This window comes from Anthonomus grandis, chromosome 2 (assembly GCF_022605725.1).
Source record: "Anthonomus grandis grandis chromosome 2, icAntGran1.3, whole genome shotgun sequence".
In the NCBI taxonomy this organism is placed as follows: Eukaryota; Metazoa; Arthropoda; class Insecta; order Coleoptera; family Curculionidae; genus Anthonomus; species Anthonomus grandis.
This window is the reverse complement of record NC_065547.1, coordinates 44349858-44371629: the sequence shown is the minus strand read 5'-3', so window position 1 is coordinate 44371629 and position 21772 is coordinate 44349858. Positions and strand designations below refer to the sequence as shown.

Genomic DNA, 21772 nt, shown 5'->3' with positions numbered 1-21772 from the left:
TAATTTTCTATGCTTCCAATCCCTGCTTGTAGTGCTGAGACTTAAAATTATATTTTAAAATAAGCAAATTATCATATAAGTAATTCACTACCTACTACTAAAATGAGTAAATACCTATGCTCTTACCATGGATTGGCTAGATCGTAGTAAATCATTCCTATAAGTATATCAATGAGTCAACAGTAAAACTAAATTCAAATGTAATAAGAAAATGTTATTATAAGGCAAATACTTTCATAAATCCAAAATTCACAGGAGTGCGTAAGCTTTTATTACAAAGGGGCAACCCATGCATAGATCAATACTACTAATTTTTATGATAAATACTGCATTATCTATAGTTTTTAGAGGTTTTTAAAATCCTATACCTAATTACTTTTTATCAGATCAAAATGTTAGTCCTTTGGAAAGAGGGTGCCTCGATTTGACAGTTGTTGTCTCATTTATACCGAATTCGTTGGTGTAAAGGTCGCAAGATTTTTCTGTGCCATACCCATTTTTTTAATCCAATATAAGCAAAAAAAAAATTAACCGAACCCAGAATGTTAAACTGGTGGAATATTGTTAAATGCAACAATTAAATAAAAAAAACAAATGGAAGTAGAATATATAACACCTACTTCAATTGCATAATATCCTAAAGCAAAATCACCCAGATGTTTTAAAGGATTTGATAATCCAGTCATCTATAAAAGCACTAAAAATGCCTGGATGTCGCAGGAAATTTTTTAAAATTGGTTTTTTAAGCATTTTGTTCCAGAGGTAAGGGAAAGTTTTGTTTGCTTTTTAATTTTTTTTAAGACTAAATTGGGTTTTTAGGTTAAATCATTTTTACAAAGCAAAAACCTTCCTTTAACACATTTTTGTTGTCTACATGCCCCTAAATGTTACACCATTAATTCAACCATTAGACCAAAATGTTTTGTGAATAACCAAACTATTTTACAGAAAAGCCCTATTAAGTTCATCAAAGGGTTATTAGTACCTATTAAGTTGTATCAAAGGGTCAAGGAGTAGTTGAGGCCCTAAAGGTTATAACTTTAAGAGATGCTATTATGCAATTGCATATGGCAAAAAATACACCCTTCAGTTATTTCAAAATGTTGGAATAATATTTTGGGAAAAAATTTGGTGGAGGATGACCTACCTTTAGCTCGACTAAAAGAGATGTGGGAAAATGATGTTAGAGCAGCTGCAGTTAATGAAACCATTACATTGCTTCAAACAATTGAACAGGTATTATTTAGTGCTAGTTACTCCTTTTAATTTTCGATTTTTGACGATACATTGTGTTCACCTGACTTACAATGCAGCTCTGGGATATAAGTTACGTTTATATGAAAAGGAATTGCCGAAACATAGGCATCTACTTTTGCCCTTTGCTATATCGCCACCTTATAGAAGTTTAAATATTATGGCAATCCGGTCGAGATGGTCGCCCAAGAAGAGCTCGTGCAGTTTAATTAAACAAAATTTAGGACTCGTGAGTCTATTTGATCTTTCAGTGCTCGTGCAATTGTATAACATAAAAGATATACCGAATCTTTCAGGAACAACTTCTTCACCTTTTTAATTTTCAAGCGAATCGGAAGACTCTCCACATCGATTATTTTTACAATGGGTTTTTATGTGGCAATGAATCTGATTTTGAAAAAATATTGTTTTCTCATATTAGGCAGGTTTACACGTACTAATTATTTTAATAGCAAAGTCAATTGGAAGTTAAAAGAAGAAATTCTGTAATAGTTTTAGAATTCCATTGAGATATGATTGTTTTTAGATTGATTATAATCCCAAAGACACTGAGGAATGGAATACAGACGCAGTGGAGGAAAATCTCGATAGCAATGATTCAGAAGATAGTGACTGCGAGATATTAACTTTTGAAGAAAAAAAAGTTACGCATCGGGCTCTTGCAGCCTTGAAAATTGTCACACAATGGGCCAATCAAAACTATGTCGACATAAAGGACATTATTACACTAAAAGGTTTAGAAGAAAAGGCTGTAGCCTTAAACCTGTCGCAAAAAAAATTACATCTTTTTTTAAATAAAACTTTTGTATAATGCTTAAAACTGTAATAAATAAATTTATAAATAAATACAAACATAAATAAAGTACAATGTAGTTCCCTTTTATTTTAATTTTAGCTATTTTTAATATAATCTCCATAATGGGAACATTTCAGTAATGCGAACTAAGTCGAAATTTTTTGAGTTCACATTAACGCGAACCCACTGTACTTCAAGAGCTATTTAGGCAAAACTGCATTTCAGCGGCAGGGCTGTATTTCAGTCTGGGGCTGTATCTTCGGAGGGAGGGTCTATAGGAAAGTTCCATATTGTTTTTTTATTTTCTACCTGAATCCAAGATTTCCCACATTTTCGGGGACGCTCTGTATATGACTATTAAGTAAAGAGATTAAAAAAAAAACTAAAATTTCAATAACTTTATTTGATCATTCAAAAAAATGCAATAAACGACGTACAATAATATCGAGAATAACAAACTAGTAAAAATCAATTTTAATTATTTTTTTTTGACTCCTATCAGTACACTCCTATACAATTTTGGTAAAAATTTTTAGTCTATAAGCCACTATGTGTCCAAGATTCTAAAGAACCATCGAATTACTTATCGATGATTATCGGGGATATTTAACCTTATGAGACAATAAATGTATGTTTATAAACCAAATTTAGCTGTAGGTTAAACATTCCCTTAAATTCTTCTTCCTCCTTTGTCTACAAAAGCTACATAATACTATGAACTGTTTGGTATTAATACTAGGCAGAGATTCTAGCAAATATTCAATCAAGACGGGCCTAAACTCTAAAAAAAAATGGCAACAATTTTATTTAATTTCTTTGGGGCTCGTCTTAATAAATTAAAAATATTATGGCCAACAATTCGGGTTGAAATTCGTTCAGTGGAATACCTTAGTACAAAATACATTTTTTTTAAAGTACTTCTTATAGTCAAACGCACATCTGATGAACATGTATTCTTTAGAATATTAATCCTCCATATCACAAGTTTATTGTAAGTTAAAATAGTTGATATGAACTTCTAAGGCTCGCTTAAACATAAACGGGTAACAAAAAATACCTGAAAGGAAATGCTTAATATTTAGTAAATATTACGACACGGCATTGGGATTTTTTTATAGTCATTAAATGGTGCTTTATTAGCTATATGGACCCTATAGTGCACCCCATCCCTTAACTTTAATTCACAAAACAGCATTTTGTGATTAAAATATCCTTATAACCTAAACTAATACAAATAAAATGTCTTTCTTAGAAAGACAGTGCAATGTAAGTATTTTTGTCATAGACAACGACTACCCCGTTTTTGTATAATAACCGAACCGATGGTGAAAAATGCAGAACCAAAATAGATACACAAAGTGGTAAATGTTAAAATTTACAAAAAAAAAGCTGCATTCAATAATAAGATACTTCATGTAACAAAAAAAACAATCTAAAACACTACGTTAAGTAAATATTTAGTAGGCTAACCAAGGATGGTGCTGCAAGGACTCTTTCGATCTATCACCATAGTCATATAAAATCTGAAAGGAAATAATTAGGTTTCTCTGGAAAAAATATCACCAGATAAAGTGAACCTACCTCTTCTCCTTCTTTAATATCCTCTTTGGCAATAAGGACAAGCCTCGGCTTCTTGTCAACCATAAGAGTTTTGGTGACGAGGTTGGGATTAGATCTGGAATGGTTCACCAGACGGCCTAGCCTACCAGTCTCTTCTGTTGCATCAATGCTATAAAAAATATATTTAAATATAAGTAACAAAGTATTATAAATAACTGCAGAGGTTTCTATACCGAGTATATTATAGAGGGAGGAAAGAACACAATTTTACCAGATGTTCTTTTGGTAAATTCGAGTCAAATCCCTCTACTTGCTAACATATATTTATTAATGCGTTGTTATGCCCTACATGTTTTGAACATAAAGAAGTTCAACCTAGTATTGCTGCTCAACTATCTGACTCGACTTTGGATTTAAAAAGCATTTATTTATAAAAAAATCCTGAACTAAAATGTAAAAGAAGAACAAATGGTCATTCTAAAGGCGATACACAACCCGTTATGTAAACTTTAATAATAGTTTTAAGGTAAACCATAGTTTCTACGCTCGTTTTTGTATATGAAATCGTTAAATAAATTAAATATTTTCTTCCATCCGCATTTTAGATGTTGCCATCAAATTTCACCCTCTACCTAATGTAACTTTATTTAATATTCAATGAGCCTGATTTGGAACCCTTTATTTTTTCATTGACTTTGAATAAAATTTTTCGTATGAGAGTTGCTTTTTAAACCTAACTATCGTTCTGGCCCCTAGTTGAATAACAACTTCTATAAATTCTAGTTCAGGTAAGACTAAGTTAATTTTTAGTAATTGTAAATTTATTCTAGTATATCATAACCCATACTTTTTTTACATTTCTTTTTTCGTCTCTATTTTCCTTTTAGAGCCCTTAAGGATAAATATCTTCTATCTCATTTCCGAAAGGTGTATGGTATAACACATTTATAAATATATTAGTTAGAGTGTTCAATGCATTTTCTCATACAATGTAAGAATGGTCTACTACGAAGGGGTTAGAAAACTAAACTCCTTTGCCCAATATAGTCCAGGACAACTATTTTTTAAATATCCAGCCTCATCTCTAACACCCTAAGGCGGAGTACTGTGATGTTGTAAATGATCTTGAATCTCGAGGAATATGTTCTAAAAACTCGAACAATTTTTCTGCTAAGAACTGAAGATAAACTGCAAATGTCAAGCACTAATTAGCTAACTAGCCGAATTAGAGCATTGTGGATTTTCGTCACTAAATTTAAGTTGTTCATATTTCTTTAATAGATATCAAAAAATTTGTTGCAACCATATTTTTTCTGAACAAATTCAACTTTTATCTGGTATCCCATAAGGCTCTATCCTGGGGACCATTGCTTTTTATTTTATACACTGCCAACATATTAAAATCTTTCTGCTGATCATAGTCTTAAGCTTAATCCGTTAAGTCCGCTTTAATGGTTTTTGGACCTAACGTAAATCATAATTTTCTGAGCCTAAATTTAAATATTTATATTAATAATACTAGATTTCCTGTTGTAAACTCTGCAAAAAATGTAGGTGTTATTTTAGATTCTTATCTAAGGTTTAAAGAACATGTTAAGGTGTTGACACAAAATCATACTCATCGTTAAAGATACAGTGGTGGCCAAAAGTATGGAAACTTTTTTAATTTGTATTTTTTTTTAAGAAACCAGGAACTATAATAAAGTTACTCATATTGTGATAAAGTATATATAATGTATTACCTAACTTAACATATTAATTTGAAATTAAACGTATTATAAAAAGATAATGAAATAAAATTAATATTTTCTTGGCCAAAAGTTTGGAAACTGAAGAAAGTTATTTATATAAATTGCATCTAAATCAAAATCTGCTAATATTTTGTGGCATATCCCTCCGAATTTATTACTTCTCTACATCTTCGTGGAATAGAATCGACAGTCTTCACTGGAAATGGCAGCCCACTCAGTTTGCAGTATTTCCCACAGTTGAGCCTTGTTTGAAATCGAATGGTTTCGAATCTTCCTGTCCAAATAATCGCATAAATTCTCTATGGGATTCAGATCTGGGGACTGTGAAGGCCAATCCATTAAAGCAATGCTCTGTTCATTTAACCAGTTTTTCACAAATTGGGACTTGTGTTTAGGGTCGTTGTCTTGCTGAAACAACTATCTTAATGGCATTTCCTCCTCAGCATAAGGCAACATGTTGTTCTCCAATATGTCTTTGTATAGAAAACGGTCCATTATTCAATCAATTTTAACCAGGGGGCCAACACCTGATCAGGAGAAACAGCCCCACACCATTACGCTTCCACCACCATGTTTTACCGTAAGCATTTGGTATTTGTGGCTATACCTTGTACCTTTTGGTCGCCGGACATAACGTCTCCCGTCACTCCCAAATAATTGAAACTTACTTTCGTCACTAAACAATACGGTATTCCAATTTTGGTGAGACCAGGTAAGATGATCTCGTGCAAATTTCAAGCGATCCTTTTTATTTTTTTTTGATATTAGTGGTTTCTTTACAGCAACTCTTCCAAAAAGCCCCACTTCATTTAGCCTTCTTCGCACCGTGCGAGCAGACACAGAAATCCCCATTTCACTCATTTCTCCAGAAATATCTATTGAAGTTTTCTTTGGGTCGTTCATCGATATTCTTTTCATTACCTTCATAACCCTTTTGGACAACTTTCTTGGTCTTCCTTGCTTCCGGGCTTCCTTCCTTGCTTGTGGGCTACCGAAACATTTCCTCTTTCTTTTTTTTTTTTAATTATTTTTGAAACAGTGCCTTTTAAAATGTTTTAATTTTTACTTATTTCAATTTGTTTATAACCCTTCTGGTATAGTTCAACTATTTTACTTTTTAAATCACTAGATAAGTAAGCATGATGCCTGTCTTCACTCAAACAAAATCGTACCGTTAAACAGCTTGTAGTAAACAATATCATACATTTGGCCACAGAGAAATAACTCCTCTTTCATCAAAACTAATAAACAACATTTTTTTGCTTTACCTCCATTGGAATTTCTTTATTTGCTGATAAGCTGTTTATTTATATTTTTGAGAGTTTTCGCATTGCGATATTTTCTGCATTTTTTGAAAAAGTTTAAAGTTTCCATACTTTTGGCCACCACTGTATTATAAAGCAGTCGTTATTTCTAACGTTTACCATTGCGTAAACTTCTTAGCGAGTCACGTGTGTTGTCTAACCTAAACTACTGCGATTTTCGATCGATCGTCGCATTCAAAAAATACAAAATACTTGTTCTCGCTTTATTAACAATCTCAGAAAATATGACCATATATCTCATATATTTAATAATTTGAATTGGTTAACGATGGAGAATCGTAGATTGCTTCATCTAAAAATTTTCTTTATAAAAATAGTTACTAACTCATCCTTGCCGGCTAAAATTAAAAATAAATTTGTTTTTCGAAATAATTCGGTAAATATTCGAAATAATAATATTATAACAATATCCCAGCATCGAAGATGTTTCCGAGAAGTTTTACGTATAAGAGCATAAAATTGTTCAACTCATTACTATTAAATCTAAAAATTTTAAGTAAACAACAATTTGAAAACCCATATAAGAAGCATGAATAATTTTTTTTGCATTTACACGAATAATTTTTTAAAAAATGCCTTTTTTTTTGCATTTAACTTAGTAGGTAATTTTTTTTTATGTAAATTTTTCTTGTTTTTACTTGATTTGTAATTTGTATTTTAAACGTTATTGTAGATTTAAATACTCAAGTAGATTTTCTAGTAGTACGTTGGTTGTGTGTTCAGTAGAGTAGCCCTAGGCTAGACTGCGCTCTGTATTACCATGTAAGTTTTTTTTTTCTAAAAGAAAGACTTACTATTATTAATTAATTCTGTAAGAAACCACACCAAAAAAGAAATTCCGTTCGATTGTTCCATGGGGAGTTTCAAGCTTCCAGGAATGCGAATTCCTAAGACTATTACTAATACACCGTCTCGAGTGAATGTTATCCATTCCAGAAATGCATACTAGAGTCGAGTGAGCTCCAGAGCTTAGACTGGTTACAAATCAAAATATTGAATATGAAATGGATATACATTGTTCTCTATACAGTAATTTGGTTAAACCCAGTCGACGTGATATTCTACGAATATTATGGTGTCCTTTCAATACAAAGACGAAGTTATAATCTTATCCAAATACCGTAACTACTGCAAAATAAAAGAAAATAAGTGCAACCACCTATAGACAAAAAAATCAATTGTAGTGCATTTAGCTATGTTTTTCAGTAAGCTATATTTTTTTACTGTCTTTTAAAACGGTAATATATTCTGTCATGTACCAAATAACTTTTCCTACAGCAACTACAAGACAGATTTTTAAATTTCAACTGCATAATAACTGCACCAGTCAAAACAAAAACTGGGTTTTATATACCATGTTGGTAATAGAAGTGAATAATGTAACATGGTCTCCATGTCAAATAACCATCAGGTTTCTTACAACTGGACATAGACAAGACGAAACGTTAATGATTTTGAGGAACTTTTACATGTAATCGGATCTTATGAAAAAACTAGAAACAAATTGCAAGTGTGTAGTGGTTCTCAATAGTTAAAGATATCTTGATAAACTATTATGTCACAATGACGTTTCGTATTTCAAATTCATCTTCAGGGTTTACTCTTTTCATAACTGGAAACTGCTCCCAAATTACTGTAATAGATTTTGACTTACAGTTGAAAATGTCAGTCTAATGCCAATGAGAAACAAATTGCTTATGGGTAGTGGTTCTCAATAGTTAAAGATATCTTGATAAATTATTGTCTCACTATAAACGTTTCGTAACTCAAATTCATCTTCAAGGTTTACTCTTTCACAACTGAAAACTGCTGTCAACTGCCTATAATAGATTTTGACTTACATTTGAAAATGTTAGTCTAATGCCACTGAGAAACAAATTGCTTATAGATAGTGGTTCTCAATAGTTAAAGATATCTTAATAAACTATTGTCTCACTATAAACGTTTCGTAACTCAAATTCATCTTCAAGGTTTACTCTTACATAACTGAAAACTACTCCCAAGTGCCTAAAATAGATTTTGACTTACATTTGAAAATATCAGTCGAATACTACTGAGAAACAAATTGCTTAGTGGCTCTCGATAATTAAGGATATCTTGATAAACTATTGTTTCACAATGACGTTTCACATTTCAAATTAATCTTCAGGGTTTATTATTTTCATAACTGAAAACTGCTCTCAAATGCCTGTAATAGATTGCGACTTCCAGTCGAAAATGTCACCCATCAGGAGAATATTGTTTTTTTGGAGTGGCTGATGATTAAAGATTTCTCAGAAAACACTCAATCATGTTTCGAATCTTACTTAAACTCACCTTCAGGTTTTATCATTTCTATAACAGAAAACTGCTCTCAATACCCCTGAATACTTTTGGGTCTAATTTTTTTTCAAAAACTGAGAAACTGCATATTAAATTGCAAAAATCCTTCGTTAAATATCTTACAAACTAACGCGGATAACGAATTCTTTAACAGCAAATGCCTATTAACCTCAAACATTTAAAATAACAAAAGCCACACAACAACAAAAACAAATGACCCCAAAAGAAGTTAAAAAAAAAAACAAGCCAGAAATAAAAATGGACCAGCGCTATTATTAAACATTTTCAGAATTGACGTTATTGTTTTCAAAGTTTGTTCATAAGCCTTTTCTGATCATTTTTTTTATATTTCAAAGCGTTTCTTCAAAAAAAAGTCACTTTTCAGACATTTCGTGTGTTACTTCAACTATTTATCTTTTTGACCCTGACAGTTTCATTTATAAAAATAATATCACTTTTTACTAACATTTTGAAATAGAAAGTCTTTCTTTTTGGTGTCTACTAATTACTTTGCAAAACTATTTGTTTAACATGAACAAAGAAAGTCTTCATCCTAAATCTCTGAATTGTCAAATAGTCTATGTGATGAAATACCTAGTTATTTAAATTACCCTGAAAAAATTCTATTGGATATTTGTAATATGTACCTTTGGAAAATATTAATTTTACTGTGTAATTTTTATAAAAGAATTATATAATTGAACATACCAATACTGTATCCCATTATGCTTAAAATAATACATATAACAGCCAGCGTTCTCGTTCTGGGCATACAATTCCTCACGCTCCTTAGCCTCTAATATATCGACCAATTCTCCGCTGTACTCTATCACAAAATCCCCTTTTTGAAACGGTTTAGCGGCGACCACTCCTCGGCCCTTGTCTTTAAATATTCTCACTTCCAGTCCGTCTTCGATCTTGTTTCGCACCATTTTCTCGAGAGCCATCTGTTGCTCTTCCAGGACAGTCGTTTTCGTTTTTCTAACCGATCGTCTTACAGGGAAAAATTCTACGAATAAAGAAACAGTTCGACCCAAACTGGCCATTGAACTTTAGCCGAGTTAATTACCTGTTAATTTTTGTTGCCCATTAAATTTATGATTATTGGTTCCGTTGCTTTTTATCGTTTCTTTGATTTCTCCATTATTGTTATTATTACAATTATTATTCGTTCCTATATGATTGTTAATCAATCTGAAAAATTATATATTTTTTGTTCAAAATAATCAAAGTACACTAAGCTTATAAGTTAGCACCTACTTTTTTCTAGCTTTAGGAGCAGGAGGCTGACATATAAGCGGTTTTTTACGATTATTTTCCTCATTACTCTCGGCCCTTAGTTCTATTCTATGTGGGGTTGGGGGTGACGTCATTGATCCATTGAGCAACTTTTGACGCCTGGTTTGCATCTGAATGGGTGTGGTGGGCAGTGCTGCTGTAGCTGAGGCCGAAGCTGAAAAAGTATTTGAGTCATATAAGTAGAGCAGGATAGATAAACCTATTTGTATAGCAATGGGTAACTAAAAATGCTTCGGTGATCCTCCACTAAATTTATTTAAAAATTATTCATCCTACATGTTTCAGACATATAACATGTCTATCATTAGGGATCTATAAAGAACCAAGGAAAGTTATAAGATAAAGATTAAAATCCAAAAGGTATGCAAGTATGGACTACTTCTTCAACTATTTGTATAGGTTTTCTACATCTGGACTTTGTCCCTTTTCACAATAGTACAATTATGTTAAGGATAGAATTATTTGTAAATCTAACTTAATTTGTAAAAATAAAGTCTTTATTATTATTATAATTATTATTATATAGAAAGAATTCAGGAAAATTAAAAATTCAGTTAAGATATGAACACATGATATAAACTATAATTTAAAAATGAAGTGAACAACTTAAATAAAGTGAACCTTGTGAACAACTTGTCTGAATAGTATTTTTTTTTAGTTTCAGGTTGATATGAATATAACAGAGTTTTATCCTTTATAACAATTTTGTACCTGCGATTAAGTCCTACTGTTGAGGCTTATCATAAAAATACTGCTGAGTGCTTGTATGGGCTCTATGTTGCGATATGATACTGAAAGACACTATAGAAGATAATAAAATGGTATTTTTTGAGAGATACTAAGTTTACCTTCTCAGAAGTTACTTCTGCTCATGTTTTAAAAATATTTATAGAATCAAATCAGTCTCTACTGGCTCAGATAATATAAGTCTAAAGTCTTAGCTCATTGAAGCTTTTATACCTTCATACTTCACATATCATGTCATGAGGCCTCATGACAAAACTACTCATACGTTCACTGTGTTCTAGACTTTAAAGTAATTAGAGAGTTCTCTGCTATATTTCCCAAATTTTCCCATTATCTGCTGACAGAGTAAAAATGTTAGGGTTTCTTACTCTACATCCTTCATTGCCCCTTTTTGTCACAAATGAAGCTGTATCTCAAAAAGTGAAAAAGCAGAAGATTCTTGTTTGAAGAAATCTTAGAACATTGAAAGATTTTCAATGTTCTAAGATGGAGCCCAATCATTTTTCTGCGCCCAAATGATTTCCGAAGATGAAATTCTTAAAGCGGCCAGCAGGATTAAAGTTAATAAAGCAATAGGTCCTGATGGCATTCCGGCATATATCGTGAAGGGCTGTCGTGATTATTTTTTACAACCATTTAAACATCTCTTTAATTTAATCATCAAAACCTCAACTTTTTCAGATAAGTGGAAGATTAGTAAAATTCTTCCTATTCACAAATCCAGCTCTAGACATGAAATAAAAAATTATCGCCCTATCACTATTATGAAAATGAAAAAAAAAAGCGGAAGGTTGTTCACTAGAAAAAGTTTCTGTAAATTTAAAGAATGTTGTAATTCAATAGACTGGAATGGTATCATACTTGACAACAGTGATCCTTTTGATAATTTCCATTCAACTTTAGTGGATGTTTTTGAGTCAACTTTCCCCATAATGACAATTAGGGAAAAAAGGAGAAGACCCTGCTATAGCAGGGGTCTCTTAATTTCTGGTAAAAATCTTCGGTGTTTGCACTCAATAAGAAAGTTTGCCCTAGACAACTCCAGATTCATATCCTACTTTAATAGATATCGCAAAATTTATTGCGATAGAGTGAAACTGGCAAAAAACTTATACTACTCAAGTAAAATAAACCAATCAAGAAATAAGTCTAGAGAGTCTTGGAAAATTCTTAATGACTTACGAGGTGAACGTGGGAACCCTTTTGTTTCTAATAGCACGGCGTCGGCCGAAACACTCAATAATTTTTTTCAGGGTGTTGCTTTGGGTCTATCAATATTATTGCCTCAGTCTGCTAGAGATCCGCGCTCATACTTACACAACATTAAGGTGCCTGAAACATTTTTCTTTAGACCAACAGATTCTAGTGAAATAATGGAGGCTCTATCCTCAATGAAAAATAAGAACTCTTCTGGATGGGATGGGCTGTCACTAAAGGTCCTAATAGCTCTACCGCTACCAACCCTTGATTCTTTGGCTGAGGTGATAAATGTTTCACTTCCAAGTGGGTCCTTTCCACATTTACTGAAAGATGCCTTGATTATACCATTATTTAAGGGTGGAAACTATGATGACCCATCAAATTTTAGACCCATAGCCCTGCTTCCCATGCTTGGCAAGCTTGTAGAGAGATTGGTAAAAACTAGGATGATGGAATTTCTGAAACGGCATAATGTTCTTAACCATCAGCAATTTGGATTCCGAACGAAACTGAGTACATCTGATGGTATTTTCAATTTTTTGGAACATAACATCCTGTTTCTCTTACGTTTTTTTTTAATCCTGTTGTAAGAGAGTTTCAAGTGGCCCGTACGTTTTTTTTAATTGTTTTTGTATTAACTTTAAATACTCTTAATCATGCAATCATTGTTACCTCATTATTTTAATATGTGTGTTATGTAAATGTCAGATATAACTTAGTTGGCACATTTTACTTTAGTGTTTAGTTGTTTTTTTTTTCTATTAACATAGTATATTTTATATTACTTAGTATTTAGGTTGGTATGTGTAAGTAGCTTTAGCCTGTTGATACTAAGATTAAATAAATAAATAAATATCTGTACTAGCACTTTTCACTATTGATATACATTATAAATAAATAAATTGTAAGGTCTTCATCATACTGTTTAACTTCAGTTCTTTTGTGTACTTCTCTCACTTGACTGACTTTTTGGACTTTTTTGTTTTACTGTTATGTCAATTTAGAACCGGATTCATTTCACCTCCTCTTTAGAATCTGCATTTTGCTGCCTCCTGTATTTTCACCTGTTCGCGTCTGTCACCCTTCACTCAATCCCCCATCAGTCATAAAAATTCAAGAATGATTTTCCAACCCTAATATTAGCATTACAATGTTATTAGAATTTCCAAATTTTACAGCTTAAATAAGCATAGTGGCTTAAAGAAAATGGTTGACTGCATAGAAGAAACTGGCAAAGTCCTCAACCTTAATAACCAAGGAATTGTTAAGTACCTATGTAGCATCGAAGAGGAACGAAATCACTTAGAGACCATTATACAGAAGCAGTATGTGGAAAGGAAAAAAGTCGAGGTTGAGATTGAGAGGCTTACTTATAAGTTATGCCTGGTAGGTTAAAGAGTTTTTTTCTTTCCAGATCTGAGTTAATATTAGCTTCTAGATCAACAAGAGCCTTTCAATGAGGATCAAAGCGAAGACCAACTATGACAGGACCATAGATGAGATTAGAGGGCATTATGAACAGCTTGTAGATAGCTCAAATAAACTAAGGATAATTGTTGAGAAAACCCAGCAAGATTTAGATGGTATAATGAACAAGAAGATCGGCACAAGCTCACCAGGAGGTGAGATGGGACCTGAAGGCGACGATCTTAATACGATTTATGTTAAATCTGGAGGGTAAGAATTTAGATGTACAATATAACCTTATTGAATAAGCTACAAATACTTTTCACAGAGATTTATGCCCTGATGAATGCCCTTGCTACGCGAAAGTAGATTTGAAACCAACCAAAGAAAAATCAAAGAGTACTTCTAAGACTCTTGTCGGTAAAACCAATTCTAATGAAGGCGATAACTCGCAAACTACTAAATGGAGTCCTTCGACAAGTGCTGGTAGGTCACATCAAAATACTCTTGAATTCTTGCATTTTATCTTTAAAATACTTTTAATATCAGAAAAAGAATTTTTGTAGGATCCACTATGGTACCATCAGCAATGAAAGGAACTAAGCATGCAGCATTGCTTGCAAATTCCATCAAAATGGAGCCTACCTCTTCCAATAGATTATCAGAGCCTTCAGGTTCTGATGCCAACCAAGTTCGGAGCGCAACAGGTTCTGATACCAACAGAATTTCGAGCATGACTGGTTCTAATGTAAACACGCTTTCAACCGCAACTAGTTCTAAGACCAACAAACTTGCAAGCCTGTCTGGTTCGGATACTAATAAAATAAAAAGTTCCACTTCTGATTCCGATAAAATGCCAACGATCACAGAAGTTCAATCAAAAATAAACAAAGAGGTAATAAGAATTACAAATAAATATTGTTTTAATACACATTGCTTATTATAGAGTCACTTGGTAAATGAGGGATCCGCAGATCTAGTAGTAACGCCTCAGGACTCAGACTATCACAGAAAAAACAGCTTGGAAAAATCAAGGAACTTGTTCTTAGCAAATTTAAAGGGTCAATTGGATGCTAATAACACTAAACGTTGTTAAATTATTATTACTTTAGAACATAATTAACAATGAAAATTTTCAGACAAAAGACGAACATCTGTACCCACAGGCTCAAAGTTAAAAGCGCAAAATCGAACAGTTCCATTAGACCTTCTTCAACAAATTAATGCCGATAAGAACTCTGTTGCTAGTGATAATCAAATCAAAAAGATAAGTTTGAGTGCAATAGAGAGCACAGATGATCAGGAGTCTTTTATATTCAGTGTCAACCCTGATTAATAAATTAATTTTTTTTAATTAAATGGAAAAATTGTATTTGTTATCACAAGATTACTTACTACACTTTTTTAAATTTAATTAATAAAAAACAGCTATCTACAGGAAATATTTAAATTAGTTTTATCCATTATTCTTGTAACTTTTTGTAGTATATAGTAAAAAATTGAAGAAAAGTATTTACAATTTTGAACAGAAATGAATAATATGAAATATATTACACATTTCCACAGAGTGCGACATTGGGTTCTATGTTGTTCCAATTGTGTGCAAATGACCTATGATGTAGTTAGTTAATTTTTGTAATAGAACATGGTTTCATCCAAGTTAAATAACGATATTTGTTTAATGCTCTGAAGCAGCTGAACAGATGGAAAAATTGTGTAAAGTTAAACGCTGATTAAACTGGTTTGATAACATTTTTCAAAATAACAAAAAGACACAGAAGATATATCAAGTGTTTGAGCAGCATTTACTTTTTGGCATAATACACTTAGATGAATATCTCAATGGATATGATAATGATCAAAATAATTAATAATTTTATTAATGGTATATTAGAGCCATAATTTGAATTTAAATATCAGTCAGGTTTCCTGAAGTTACAAGAGAGAAAATCACACCATTTGTGATTTTAAAAGTGAAGCAAAGGTGCATGCCTTTTCCTTCTATATCTGGTTTTAAGTTCACATGAATACCAAATCTCTATAAATATTTTAAAAATCTATTTTGAACAAATTCCAACTTTATTAACTGCAAGTGATGCTTGCATTGCTGCAAGTCTTTGTAATGGTTAGACACTCAATTCCTGTATAAAAGCTTGTAAAGTTACGTTACACAAATAATGCCATTATGATAAGGGATGGTAGTAGAGACACCCAAAACGAATTTAAGTCACAAAAATTTATAATTTGATGAATTTTTTTCTACTACTCTGATAGTTTCAAAGTTGTAGTAAAAGATGCTCTTCACTTTCACTGCCCCATTACTGTATTTTTGTCAGTTGTAACATTTGTTAAGTATCATCCTCACTTATTCCCAAAGAATCACAATCACTGCTCATGAAATACCATAACAACAAATTGCTAAACTAAAATATAAACAATGTTCTTTACTGATGACACAGCACAAAGAAACTTGTATTTTCTTGTTGATCATAAAACAATAGGCAATGATGAAAAAATTAAAGGCTAATCAAATTATACAATAATAATAACATTTTAGAGAATTGTTAATTATTATTTTTAAGATTTAACTGTAAAGTATTCCTAATTTCAGTATGCAGAGATAGTAGTAGTAGTAGTAGTAGTAGTATTTATTAATAATAATATACATACAATGCATTATTACAAGTCAAGTCACTTACTTGCAAATAAAGATAAAAGATAAAATACAAATTAACAAGTTTTGCCCAAAAGCAGATAAAATATAACATCTAATCACAATATTTGCACTAAACCTAAAACACTTAACATACATTCTTATTAAGACAATATTAACATATAAGATTAAAATTAAAATTGGGATAAGAAGTACTCCTCAAATGAGTAGAATGCACCCCTCAAAAGATGCATTTTTATTTGTTTTTTAAACTGCGGAAGGCTAAGAGATATAAGAGATATTTATGTTTGTTGGAAGACAATTATAAAATTTTGGTGCAAAGTATCTGGTTCCATTTCTTGATCTCTCAAGCCGGATACATATAGTGGGAAAAAACTTAAATTTATAGTAAATATCTAAATAAATTTGTCTTCGATTGACAAAATTACAAATGCTTTATTAAACAAAGTTATATGGAATCAAGATGCTTTTCACACACAAATAATAATTATATCAAGTTTTAACAAAATGTTATTGTAATTGCCGATTATTGTTAAGATGCTTAAACTAATAATTAAGAATTGCAAAGAATCTTCCTAACATATGCAATAAATTTGTTTGATGAACTATCCTTTAATATAATTGGGCAACTTGTTTCACATATCTAAATTCTCAGATACTGAAATGATTTTTCAATAGTTTGTTTGTTTATTATCCATTTTTGAATCCCATCTCTCGTACAGTATTGCCTTCTGGGGATACTCTGGCAGTTATATTCTTCAAATATTGTTTATTATCCAAAAAAGGGCCATTCGGTACATTTGTAGGGTAAATTCCAGGGTTTCCTGTCATCCACTTTTTGTCCAAGAGGAAATATTAACTCTTCCATGCCTGTTTGTTCTTGACACTGCTTGGCTTACAATACACAATCCCCAGCCTACCTCAACCTTAACAAAAAAGTTGATAATTTAAGACAGTATTAATTAATTTTGATTGAGAACTCCCTATCCCTAGAATATTCAAGAGACAGTTGAGAAGATTGTTGATACCTATCAGTCTCTTGGCAAATTTTTTTGAAATTCCCTGTCATTTGGGATGGTGAACACTGGGTAGTGCAGCTTTTTAAATTTACAGTTTTTAACTAGGCATTTTTAAGAACTTTATTGTGATATTTCTATGTTAACATGTTTTAATCTATTTATGTGGTTTACTTATCTGTCTTTTGGACTTATTTTAATTTAGTAACTGTATTGTGTTTATTGTTTATGTACTTTATGCTTTGTTTATGACATTTTATTTATGTAAAACAATAAATAAATATTTGATTTGATGTGAAATTCCTAACTTGTGTCAATTTCTCATATTGTTTATCTGATCATGGAAAAAGTTAAAAATTAATTCCCATTAATATGATGGCTGACTTTGTAAATTTTTGTAAATTTTCTTTGTAAACCAGTTAAAAGAAAACCGAAGCTTAAGATTATCAACATAAAATCCACAGACATATCCATGGATGATAGTGACACCGACATAGTGGATCAGATTGTTCGTTGGAATGCCATACAAGAGCATGCTGGTTTTTTCATGAAAATTGTGAAGAAAAGTGAAAATAAATATAAAAACTTAGATTTAATTCTAGAGGTAGATCCAAAAACTCATAACTTGTTACTAAGGAAAGAAAAACTTAATAGAGCTTGGTCAAGGGCATGGGTATTTAATCATATTCATTTCATTCAATGTTTTAACTGTATGGGTTTTGGCCATCTAGCCAAAAACTGCTCAATGTCAAAAGTTTTTTCTAGATGCGCAGAGAATCATTCTTATAAAGATTGTGGGTCAAATGAGCTAAAATGTATAAATTGTTGCAAGTCTAATAAAAAAAGTTCAGGTCTAAAGCTGAGCACATCTCATCTGGCCCTCGATAGTTCAATTTTGAACACAAAATTGAACTCTGATTATGTTAAGTTTTGTAATATTAGGGCTAGATGTAAATCCTTAAAAAGACAGTGTTATGATGATTATATTTATGCTACAGAGCTTTCCCTGAATAGCAGCTTGAGAAACTTTTGGAAGTTTGTGCGCTCTAGAAAGGGCAGCTCTGCAATTCCCAGTGTGATTTCTTACAATGGTACTACCTGCTCTTCAGGTGAGGGCATTGTGAACTTATTTGCAGAATATTTTTCAGAAATGTACACTGACAAACAGTGCATTATTCCTCAAGATTTGACTTCTAACCATTCTCAACTCTCTAGTCTTAAAATATCAAATTCAGATATCTACACCGAACTGTCCAGACTGGATGTGACTAAGGGTCCTGGACCTGATGGTTTACCACCGGTTTTTCTAAGGCAGTGTAGTTTTTTATTGGCGAGACCTCTATTTATTATTTTCAACTTGTCTTTAACTTCCGGTATTTTTCCAGACTACTGGAAGACCAGTTTTATCACACGTATCCCTAAAGCTGGAGACAGCTCGCAGGTTCAGAATTATAGACCAATCAGTATTCTTAGTACAATTCCTAAATTGTTTGAGAAGTTTATTTGTGTTGTCCTTACATCTTTTCTTCAGGGCCAATTATTAGATGAATAATTTGGTTTTATTGCAGGACGTTCTACGGAACTGAATATTCTATCCTTTACTGATTTTCTGTCTGAGTCCTTGGAGAGGGGGTATCAAGTGCACTCTTTGTATACCGACTTCTCCAAGGCTTTCGACAGGGTTAATCACAGGCTTTTGATCTTTAAGTTGAAAAGATCAGGGATTGGGGATCCACTGCTGAAATGGCTTGAGTCCTACCTGGTGGGTCGAACCCTAAACCACTCCTATTTTGTTGGTAACACCATATTGAAATCTGTCTCTCATATTAAGGATTTAGGTGTGACACTGGATAGCCCTTTAAGTTATATTCCACACATTTCGGGGGCAGTTACCAAGTCTACCAGTTACCTGGATTTATCAAGAGGTGCTCAAGGGACTTTTATAATATTTCATCTATTTGTTTGCTCTATTGTGCACTTGTGCGTCCTCATCTAGAATTCAGTTCCTGTGTTTGGTCTCCATACTATAATAATCATATTCATAAGATTGAAAGTGTACAATATAAATTCTTAAGATATATTGCCTTTAAGCAAAATGGAGTACCTATAAATTATCAGGATGAGTTTGACTACCAGCAAATGGAAGCCTCATTGAATTTGAGAAGTCTTGAAACTCGTCGTAGACATAAAGATTTGAAAGTATTTTACAACATCCTTCACTCTCAAAGCTTTTGTCCTGCACTTCTTAATAAAATAGGTCTTTATGTTCCACCTAGGTCAACAAGGCAAGTTACTTCTTTTTACAGCCAATCACACCGCACAAATTATGGTCACAATTCTTTTCTGGCAAGGACTGTTAGGCTGGCTTATCAGTATTCTGATGTAATTGATTGCTTTGAGGGGCGCACAGGGTTCATTAAGAAATTAAATCTTATTAATTGATAATGCTGTCTTAAACTAGAACTATAAGGTGTTGTGAATTGTGATGGTAATTGTTCCTTTGTGTTAACTATAAGTATTGTCTTTTTTTTTTTTCTCTCTGAACTGATTGTTCCAAGTTATAGGTAATCTTTATATTCTAAGCTTTAATTGTATGTTAGGTTAGGTTAGTTTAATCATCCAATTATTATTCTTATATTTTTTTGTAATATTGGGCCAAAGCCTGTTGATATATTAAATAAATAAATTATCCTTATGACATTTTTTCAGATAAGGAGTAACATGATCCTATACTATATGTTAACAAAAAGATGCATTCAACTAGGTATTTTTCAATTTTTGTATCTTTAAAAAAGACATGGCTAAAGAGTTGCCACAAACAATGTCTCCATAATATAATAATGACAATACAAGGGAATTGCAAATCAAATATCTAGTATTTCAGGGTAAATTACTATTTTATGGAAATACTTTTTTTAATTTATTTTAACTCATTTAAATGCTATGTTAAAAATGTTCTTATTGGGCAGAGATATTACTCATACATTTTAAATGTTTGATTGTTATACTCAATAATATTTAAGTATTGTTTCTACTATATTTATAAAGGTATTTTATATTTAATCGAATCCTAAATATGTGTTCTGAAGTTGTTTGTCTAGTATAAACATGCATCCTTTTTAATCATAAATGTGCCCAAGATCTGTCAAGTTTCTTAAAGGAAGGAATAATACTGATGACCATATTTTTGTGATTACTAAAATGCCAATGATTTCTATGTGTAAACTCATGCCAGCATATCTTACTTCATAATGTGAATTCAGAAAGTGGTTTTCAAACCTTGCATGAACAAAATATAATAATTAAACTTCTTAACTGTGTTTTTAATCCATATTATTAATAATCCCTATTATTGTATTTTATTGCTTTCTTCTTTTTTTCTTTCAAGTAAAACACCATTTTTGAATCTGTATGTTTTCTGCTTCCCACTATTTCTCTATATATTATATAAATCAGATTCTTTTCCTAGTAGATTTCTAATCAAAAACAAATTATAACCTACAGATTTCTATGTATTTGACTGTAGATATTTTTGGAAAATATTGTAGATAATAATTTGATAACACATTAATCATTATTCTAAGGAGAATTTTATCTTATTTATTTGCATAAATCCATTAGACATCACTGTACTAATTTAACCTGAAAAATGTCTTACTTTTAACATTTTTGCAATATAACTCTCAGCTAGCAGTTTAGGTGGGTTGAATTTAGTGATATTTTAAAAACTTTAAAAAGTTACTGATCAATAGGCTTTAAATTAATTTATTCTATTTGGGTCTTGTATAGTTAATATATAAATATGCTAAGGAATCCAGAGATATGTTTAAATTTGAAAATAGACCTTTGTATTTTAAACTGTTTTCATTCATAGAGATATTTGAAGGTTATTTTGTGATAAAAGGAAATTTCTGAAATGAGACACCAACTCCAATGAGAATTACAATAACATAAGAACTGCAGAATATTAAAATGTGAAGAAAATTTATAAGAAAATACGTACATAACTTACCGCGAACCATCTTTCTCAGTTTTCTTCACTATTATAGGAAAGACACAACTATTATAATCACAATAGATAAATAGACAGATAGATAAATTGACAGAATCTTTAATTATATGTAAATTGTTTAAGGAGAATCTGCTACACATAAAAAAGCCGAATTATTTAAACTATTTACATTTTTAATTTAAAAATTAATTTTTTTGTTTTAGGCCCAAATGCAACGAACCATCCATGGGTTTTGTTTAGGAAAATTTGACATTGTAATATGACATAACTGACGTTTGTTTGGCATATTACTTTTTTCAATCAGAAAGATCGTTGGCAACACTGATGGTTACTAAGCAACACATGGTCGTTGCCAAAGAAATACAGTGTTGCCATTAGTTGAAAAAAAAAATGTTAACGTTTGTGACAT

General features: G+C 31.6%; 2 protein-coding genes and 1 long non-coding RNA gene across 5 annotated transcripts in view; 2 read left to right on the top strand and 1 right to left on the bottom strand.

Moving 5' to 3' along the window:
- LOC126733480 (uncharacterized) overlaps positions 1 to 21772 on the top strand; it is a 264393-nt gene that overhangs the window by 188876 nt on the left and 53745 nt on the right. The window lies entirely within an intron of this gene.
- Positions 2434 to 21624, bottom strand: LOC126733460 (histone-lysine N-methyltransferase PR-Set7-like). 2 transcript variants are annotated; one of them, XM_050436776.1, is made up of 6 exons: positions 21355 to 21624; positions 10269 to 10461; positions 10078 to 10202; positions 9717 to 10017; positions 3632 to 3779; positions 2434 to 3573 (listed from the first exon to the last, which is right to left on the bottom strand). In XM_050436776.1, exons 1-6 carry the CDS (start codon positions 21371 to 21373, stop codon positions 3508 to 3510), a joined length of 852 nt encoding a protein of 283 aa, XP_050292733.1. In that variant the 5' UTR covers positions 21374 to 21624; the 3' UTR covers positions 2434 to 3507. The 2 variants fall into 2 exon arrangements, with proteins under 2 accessions (XP_050292733.1, XP_050292734.1); XM_050436777.1 differs by having other exon boundaries at positions 21364 to 21624.
- Positions 13322 to 15020, top strand: LOC126733457 (serine-rich adhesin for platelets-like). 2 transcript variants are annotated; one of them, XM_050436771.1, is made up of 6 exons: positions 13322 to 13640; positions 13693 to 13931; positions 13990 to 14147; positions 14228 to 14556; positions 14608 to 14749; positions 14801 to 15020. In XM_050436771.1, exons 1-6 carry the CDS (start codon positions 13461 to 13463, stop codon positions 14995 to 14997), a joined length of 1245 nt encoding a protein of 414 aa, XP_050292728.1. In that variant the 5' UTR covers positions 13322 to 13460; the 3' UTR covers positions 14998 to 15020. The 2 variants fall into 2 exon arrangements, with proteins under 2 accessions (XP_050292728.1, XP_050292729.1); XM_050436772.1 differs by having other exon boundaries at positions 13456 to 13604; positions 13669 to 13931.